This window comes from Hylobates moloch, unplaced genomic scaffold (assembly GCF_009828535.3).
Source record: "Hylobates moloch isolate HMO894 unplaced genomic scaffold, HMol_V3 SCAFFOLD_24, whole genome shotgun sequence".
In the NCBI taxonomy this organism is placed as follows: domain Eukaryota; kingdom Metazoa; phylum Chordata; class Mammalia; order Primates; family Hylobatidae; genus Hylobates; species Hylobates moloch.
Window position 1 is genome coordinate 749,927 of NW_026652299.1, and position 8,456 is coordinate 758,382.

An 8,456-nucleotide genomic window follows, 5' to 3' on the forward strand; every position below is an offset into this window, starting at 1 on the left:
TCAGCCTTGGGGATGGCTGGAGTGTCCAGGTTGGGAGGTCAGCATGTATGGCTGAGCCTGCCCCATGCACTCACATCCCCGGCCCTAGACACCCTCGCCACCCTCTGGTCCCCTTCAGAGCTGCACCGTCACTCCTGCTCCCTGCGCCACCTTCTGTAACTGGTGGCCATGGGGATTTAAGGGGCCCTCAGGGGTGGTCTTCTACCTCTTCCTTGCGTGCCCTTTGACCTCTGTGGCTTCTGCCATGTCCTTGAAGGGCCCTTAAGAGCCCCTGGGTCGGTGGTCCTCAGTGGCGACGGAGCCAGTGGCAGCAGCCTCACCTGGAAGCTTGTTAGAAATGCACATTGCAGGGCCTCAGGCCAGACCTACTGAGGCAGAGATGGGTGGGCTGCAGTCAGCCCTGCAGGTGATTCTGAGGCTGCGGACTGGAAGGACCCCCACCTGTGCACCAAGCAGTTCCCATCCAGCTCCCATCCTGCACAAGGCTCCGTCGTCTGTCTCTGTCACAAGAACCAGAAATGAATGGCAGGGAGCTTGCCCAAGAGGACACACATGTGAGGGGCCCCTCAACCCTTCGGACGCAGGTGCACCAACCCCTGGACGGTCCCTCACCCTGCGTGCTGGGGCCACAGCATGGGAAGAGACATCAGCACTGCCGCTCCGTCTCCACACATCTGTAAGGGAGCTCCCAGGGACCTGGCACGTCCATAGGTGCGTGTGTTCAGAGAAAGACGGAAACCCAGCCTACAAGGGTTCATAGACACCCAAGAGGCATTACGTCCCTCTCCACTTAATTCTTTGAAATTTTTATGGGCTGGGTGTGGTGGTTCATGTCTGTAAAATCCAGCACTTTGGGATGCTGAGTGGAGAGGATCACTTGAGCCCAGGAGTTCGAGACCAGCCTGGGGAACAGAGGGCGACCCCATCTCTACTAAAAATTTTTTAAATGAGCCTGGCGTGGTGGTGGCTCATGCCTGTAATCCCAGCACTTTGGGAGGCCAAGGCGGGCGGATCTCTTGAGGCCAGGAATTCAAGACCAGCCTGGGCAGCATTGGGAAACCCCGTTTCTATAAAAAAATTTTAAAAATGAGTGGGCATGGTGGTGCACACCTGTAGTCTCAGCTACTCAGGAGTCTGAGATGGGAGAATCACCCGAGCATGAGAAATCAAAGCTGCAGTTACCCAAGATTGCACCACTGCACTCCAGCCTGGGCAAGGGGAGTGAGACCTTGTTTAAAAAAATAAATTTTGTAAATCATACATGAATGGATTAATACAATATGTACTTTTTTTGTGTTGCTTCTTTCATTCAGCAGTTTTGAGGTCCATCCATGTTGGGGTGTCCATCAATAGTTCATTCCTTTTCGCTGCTGTGTAATATTCCATTCTATAGATAAGCCACAGTATGTTCACCCACTCAGCTGTTGACATGTGTTTGAGCTCCTTCCAGGTTTTGGCTATTACAAATAAAGCTGCTTCCAACATTTGTGTACATGTCCTTGTATGGATAGGTACTTTCACTTCTCTTAGATAAACATCTAGTAGAATGGCAGTCACGGTAGATGTATACTAAATTTTTAAGAAACTACCGATCTATTTTCCAGACCGGCGGGACCATTTCCACCAGCCCTGCAAGAATTCCAGTTCCTCTCATATTTGCCAGCACTAGCTAATCAGTTTTTAATTGTAGCCGTTTTAATAGGTATGTGGTGGTATCTCATTATGGTTTTAGTTTGCATTTCCCTAATGTCTAATGATGCTGAGCATCTTTTCATGTGCTTATTTGCCATCTGTGTATCTTTTTTGGTGAAGAGTCTTTTTAAATATTGACATGATTTGGCTCCGTGTCCCCACCCAAATCTCATGTTGAACTTTAATTCCCAGTGTTGGGGGAGGGACCTGGTGGGAGGTGATTGGATCATGGGGATGGATTTCTCCCTTGCTGTTCTCGTGATAGTGAGTTCTTTTGAGATCTGGTTGTTTAAAAGTGTGCCTTCTCTCTCCTGTCGCCATGTGAAGATGTTCCTGGTTCCCCTTCACCTTCTGCCATGATTGGAAGTCTCCTGAGGCCTCCCCAGCCATGCAGAACTGTGAGTCAATTAAATTTCTTTTCTTCGTAAACAAGCCAGTCTCAGGTCGTTCTTTATGGCAATGTGAGAACAGACTAATACAAATATCTCGTCCATTTAGACAAAACTGGATTGTGTTCTTGCTGAATATTGAGAGTTCTTCATATATTCTAGGTACAAGTCCTTTATCATATATATATGATTTGCAAATATTTTCTCTCATTCTATAGCTTGTCTTTTCATTATTTTAACAGTGTCTTTTGAAGAAGATAAGCTTTTTATTTTGAATGGAGTCTAATTTATCAGTTTTCTTTTTTAATGGATTGTGCTTTTGGTGTTATATCTAGGAAATCTTTGCCTAACCCACACAAAGGCTTCAGTTTCGGAAGCTCAAAAAGCTGTTGTCGCCAGGCACAGTGGCTCACGCCTGTAATCCCAGCACTTTGGGAGGCTGAGGTGGGAGGGTCGCTTGAGCCCAGCTTGGGAATCTTAAGGAGACCCTGTCTCTACAAAAAATTAAAAAAAAAAACTAACCAGGCATGTTGGTGCGTACCTGTAATTCCAGCTACTGGGGAGGCAGAGGTGGGAGGGTCTCCTGGGCCTGGGATGTTGAGGCTGCCGTGAGCTATGATCGCACCACTGCACTCCAACCTGGGCGGTCGAGCGAGACCCTATCTCAAACAAACAAACAAAAAGCCGTTGTCATAGGCCAGGCACGGTGGCTCACGCCTGTAATCCCAGCACTTCGGGAAGCCAAAGGGTGGTGGATCACTTGAGGTCAGGAGTTCAAGACCAGCCTGACCAAGAAAGTTTCATCTATACTAAAAATACAAAAATCAGCTGGGCGTGGCGGTGGGGGCGCCTGTATCACAGCTTCTCAGTAAGCTGAGGTGAGAGAATTGCTTGAACCCAGGAGATGGACGTTATGGTGAGCTGAGATCACGCCACTGCACTCCAGCCTGGGTGACAGAGTGAGACTCTGTCTCAAAAAAATAAATAGGTAAAAATAACTCATCTATTTGTTCTTACCTACACTGTGATTCAAAGGCAACTTCTGCTTCCCTCTGTAATCCCCTTTCTGTGACCTAAATGAAGAGCTGAGGTTACTGGAGGGTGGGAGCTGGTTGGTTGAAGAAAAAACGCTCACCTTTTTGTAGCCAAAGACAGCCTTCTATATCAGGATGGGATGATCTCCAAAACACATTGTTAATTTTAAAAAACAAGGAGCACAGGCCGGGCGTGGTGGCTCACGCCTGTAATCCCAGCACTTTGTGAGGCCGAGGCGGGCGGATCACGATGTCAGCAGTTCGAGACCAGCCTGGCTAACATAGTGAAACCCCGTCTATAGTAAAACTACAAAAATCAGCTGGGTGTGGTGGCGCGTGCCTGTAATCCCAGCTACTTGGGAGGCTGAGGCAGGAGAATTGCTTGAACCTGGGAGGCAGAGGTTGTGGTGAGCCGAGATCTCGCCACTGCACTCCAGCCTGGGTGACAAAGTGAGACTCCGTCTGAAAAAAAAAAAAAGGCGGGGGGGAGCTGCCTCTTTTGCTTATGCATAAAAAATTTCTGGGGGGGACAAAAGAAAGCAGTTGAACAGTGAGGCCTCTGGAGAAGGGACCTGAGTGCCCCAGGGACTGGAGTGAGAGTCCAGTCTTTACCTCTCGGTACCATGGAATTTACTCCTCTCGGTACCATGGAATTTACTTTTAGTGCACGTATTTAGTACCCAGTCAAAAACAACTCGGCTGAGACTAACCTGTAATCGAAGCCTCACTCACACCTGATGCTGTTCTCAGCTCACAAGTCAGCACACTTGTTTCTTCTGTATCGCGAACCCCTGTCCCAGGGAAGGGTGTTCAGGATGTCAAAGCAAAAGCTTTATCAGAAAGTTGTCTTGGGCGGGGTGTGGCGGCCCACGGCTGTAATCGCAACACTGTGGGAGGCTGAGGCAGGAGGATTGCTTGAACCTGAAAGTGGAGGCTGCAGTGGGTCTTGATGGCATCATGGCACTCCAGCCTGGGTGACAGAACAAGACCCCATCTCAAAGCAAACAAACAAAACTTGTCTTATTGAGAAATGAAAATGCAGAGACTTGTAACCAAGTGCTCATAGCAGCTTTATTCTAGCCCCAAATTGGAAAAAACCCAAATGTCCATCGACAGTCCATCTGCAGTATAAACAAACTACAGTCTATCCATACAACAGAACACGATTCTGCCATCAAATGACAGGGCACACTGCAACGGGGACAGCTCTCACAGATACCAGGCCAGTGAGAAAAGACTGCATCCATATAATTTATATGGAACTCGAGAACAGGCAAAGCTGTTCTATAGTCCTTTTTTTTTTTCCTTTGAGACAGGGTCTCACTCTGTCACCCAGGCTGGAGGGCAAGGGCGCCATCATAGCTCACTACAGCCCCAACCTCCCAAGCTCAAGCAATCCTCCCACCTCAGCCTCCGGAGTAACTGGGACTACAGATGCACACCACCACCCCCAGCTAATTTTTTATTTTTAGTAGAGACGAGTTCTCACTATGTTGCCCAGACTGGTCTTGAACTCTTGGGCTGAAACGAACCTCCTACCTCAGCCTCCCAAAATGCAGGGAGGACAGGCATGAGCCACTGTGCCCAGCCTACTCCTTTTTTTTTTTTTTTTTTTGAGACGGAGTCTCGCTCTGTCGCCCAGGCTGGAGTGCAGTGGCGCGATCTCGGCTCACTGCAAGCTCCGCCTCCCGGGTTCACGCCATTCTCCTGCCTCAGCCTCTCCGAGTATCTGGGACTACAGGCGCCCGCCACCACGCCCGGCTAATTTTTTGTATTTTTTTAGTAGAGACGGGGTTTCACCGTGGTCTCGATCTCCTGACCTCGTGATCCGCCCGCCTCGGCCTCCCCAAGTGCTGGGATTACAAGTGTGAGCCACCGCGCCCGGCCAGCCTACTCCTTTTTAAATCACCAAATCAATGATGACTATATGGAGGCTATTAATGTTTATTATATTATTCTACTTGTGTATGTGTGAATTCTGCATGAGTTTTTATAATGAAAAATGTCAAACTTCAAAAACAGTCACCTGGCTAAGCGTGGAAGACACAGGCCCAGCCTGAGTGCTCTTGGAGGCTCTCCTCCGGGTGGAAGCAGGCCGGGCAGTGTCCTTTACTGAGCACTTGATTTGCCACTAGCAGGTGCCTCCTCACTAGCCTGAGAACTTAGTTAAATTTTCTCTAAAGATAAATCTTTCATCCTGGCCAGAGCAATCAGGCAAGAGAAAGAAATAAAAGGCATCTAAATTGGAAAATAAGTCAAATTATCCCCATTTGCTGATGATATGATCATATACCTCGAAAACCTTCCACCAAAAAGCTCTTAGATGTGATGAATGCAGTTAAGCTGCAGAATACAAAATCAACATACACAAATCAGTAGTATTCGTATCCATCAATAACGATCTAGCTGAGAAAGAAATCAAGGCAATCACACTTATAATAGCTACAAAAAAATAAAACACCGGCCGGGCACCGTGGCTCACGCCTGTAATCCCAGCACTTTGGGAGGCTGAAGCGGGTGGATCACGAGGTCAGGAGATCGAGACCATCCTGGCTAACAGGGTGAAATCCCATCTCTACTAAAAATACAAAAAAAAATTAGCCAGGCGTGGTGGCGGGAGCCTGTAGTCCCAGCTACTCGGGAGGCTGAGGCAGGAGAATCGCTTGAACCTGGGAGGCAGAGGTTGCAGTGAGCCAAGATCGCGCCACTGCACTCCAGCCTGGGCGACAGAGCGAGACTCCGTCTCAAAAAATAATAATAAAATAAAATACCAAGGAATAAGTTTAGGAGGTGAAAGATCTGTATGAGGAAAACCACCCAACGCTGATGAAAGAAATTGTAGATGACACAAACAAATGGAAAAACATCCCACGCTCATGGATTAGAAGAATTAATAGTGTTGAAATGTCCATATTGGCTGGGCACGGTGCCTCATGCCTATAATCCCAGATACTTGAGATGCTGAGGCAGGATGGCTTGAGCCTAAGAGTTTGAGACTAGCCTGGGCACCATAGCGAGACACCGTCTCTAAAAAAATTTTTTTTTAATTAGCCAGGCACTTTCACATGCTCCTGTAGTCCCAACTAGTCAAGAGGCTGAGGCAGGAGGATCGCTTGAGCCCAGGGGTTTGAAGCTGCAGTGAGCTATGATTGCACCACTGCACCGCAGCCTGGGTGACAGAACAAGACCCTATCTCTTAAAAACAAAACAAAACAGGGCCCGGCGCAGTGGCTCACGCCTGTAATCCCAGCAATTTGGGAGGTCAAGGTGGGTGGATCACAAGGTCAGGAGATCGAGACCATCCTGGCTAACATGGTGAAACCCCGTCTCTACTAAAAATACAAAAAAAAAAATTAGCTGGGCAAGGAGTCAGGCACCTGTAGTCCCAGCTACTCGGGAGGCTGAGGCAGGAGAATGGTGTGAACCCGGGAGGCAGAGTTTGCCGTGAGCTGAGATCGTGTCACTGCACTCCAGCCTGGGCGACAGAGCGAGACTCCGTCTCAAAAAAAAAAGAATGAGATCCTGACTTTCGCAGCAACATGGATGGAACTGGAGGCCATGATCTTAGTGAAACAAGCCAGGTGCGAAAAGTCAAATACCACATATTTTGACTCATGAGTGGGAGCTAGAAAACGTGAACACATGGACATAGAGAATGATAGACAGTGGAGACTCGGAAGGGTGAAGGGAGAAGGGAGTGGATGATGTAAAACGACTTAGTGGGTACAACATATGATATTCGGGCGATGGATGCTCTGACAGCCCTGACTTGACCAGTCTCCAGAATGCAATCTATGCATGTAACAAAACTACACAGTACCCCACACGTTCTTATAGACATAGAATATTTCTCCTGACTTCTCCACATTTTCCAAAATTCTATTTTTTTTTTGAGACAGAGTCTCGCTCTGTTGCCCAAGCTGGAGTGCAGTGGTGTGATCTCGGCTCACTGCGAGCTCCGCCTCCCGGGTTCCAGTGATTCTCCTGCCTCAGCCTCCCGAATAGCTGGGGCTACAGGCGCCTGCCACCATGCCCGGCTAATTTTTGTATTTTTAGTAGAGACGGAGTTTCACCACATTGGCCAGGCTGGTCTCAAACTCCTGACCTCAAACGATTCACCCACCTGGACCTCCCAAAGTGCTGGGATTACTGCGGGAGCCACTGTGCCCCGCCGATTACCTTATCTTTTCCTTTTCCAACCTTTGAGTTGTTTATCATTTTAAAAGCTTTTTTTTTTTTTTTTTGAGAGGGAGTCTCGCCCTGTCGCCCAGGCTGGAGTGCAGTGGCACAGTCTTGGCTCACTGCAACCTCCTCCTCCCGGGTTCAAGCGATTCTCCTGCCCCAGCCTCCCAAGTAGCTGCGATTACAGGCGTGCACCTCCACATCCGGCTAATTTTTACATTTTTAGTAGAGACGGGGTTTCACCATGTTGTTAAGGCTGGTCTCGAACTTCTGACCTTGTGATCTGCCCACCTCGGCCTCCCAAAGTGCTGGGATTACAGGCGTGAGCCACCGCGCCCAGCCTTTTAAAAGCATTTTAAGAGGTCTCAGGCAGTGCCTTTCACAGAGAGGAGGCTGCAGCCTCCACGCAGGCCTCACCCTGTCCGCCTTCTTCCTTTGACCTCGGCATGTCCTTTATGTTTTGGACCCAAGGGTCTGTGCCGCTTTCCCGTGACTCTTCTTACAAGCAAATGATGGCTCCAGGAGCTGGCATAGACCCTGAGGCCTAGAACCTGCCCCAAGGGGAAAAGCACCTGCTCATTTGTGTTTAGGCATTTACTCAACGCTTCTCTTAATGTCTTGGAAAGGGTCATTCAGGAGACAAGGCAGTGCTCACTCTTGGCTGACAACAAGGTAACTGTAGACAGAAGAATCTATTATTAGGCGCCTGCGTGTTCTCTTCCTAGCTCATTGCTGCCACTATCGTCCTTACGTTAGTTTCCTTATATTTTGTTTTCTTTTTTTTTTGAGACGAGAGTCTTGCTCTGTTGCGCAGGCTGCAGTACAGGGATCCGGGTCCCGGGGGCGTCTCTGAGCCCCAAATCCTTTACGGGGCCTTTTCCTGGGGTCCCTGTGGGCTCCATCCCAGGACGCAGGACAGAGATGTGGGATGCGGAAGGGTTCCCCGCAGGGATCCAGGTCCAGGGGGCAGGAGGAGCCCAGAGGGTGGCACCATCACCCAAAGGCCTCCAGAGGCGTGGCCCGGGACAACCACAACGCCAGGCACCTGCGCTGCCAGGGCAGGGTCCACACCCACAGACGGTAACCTGGACCCGGGCAGAGCGGGGTCCACACCCACGGACGGTAACCTGGACCCGGGCAGAGCGGGGTCCACACCCAC

General features: G+C 49.4%; 1 protein-coding gene across 1 annotated transcript in view; it reads left to right on the plus strand.

Moving 5' to 3' along the window:
• DNAAF5 (dynein axonemal assembly factor 5) overlaps positions 1–8,456 on the plus strand; it is a 79,903-nt gene that overhangs the window by 58,223 nt on the left and 13,224 nt on the right. Inside the window, exon 13 of the mRNA XM_058434433.1 lies at positions 2,020–2,090. Within this exon, the coding sequence (XP_058290416.1) occupies positions 2,020–2,090 (71 nt within the window). The remainder of the gene's footprint in view (positions 1–2,019; positions 2,091–8,456) is intronic.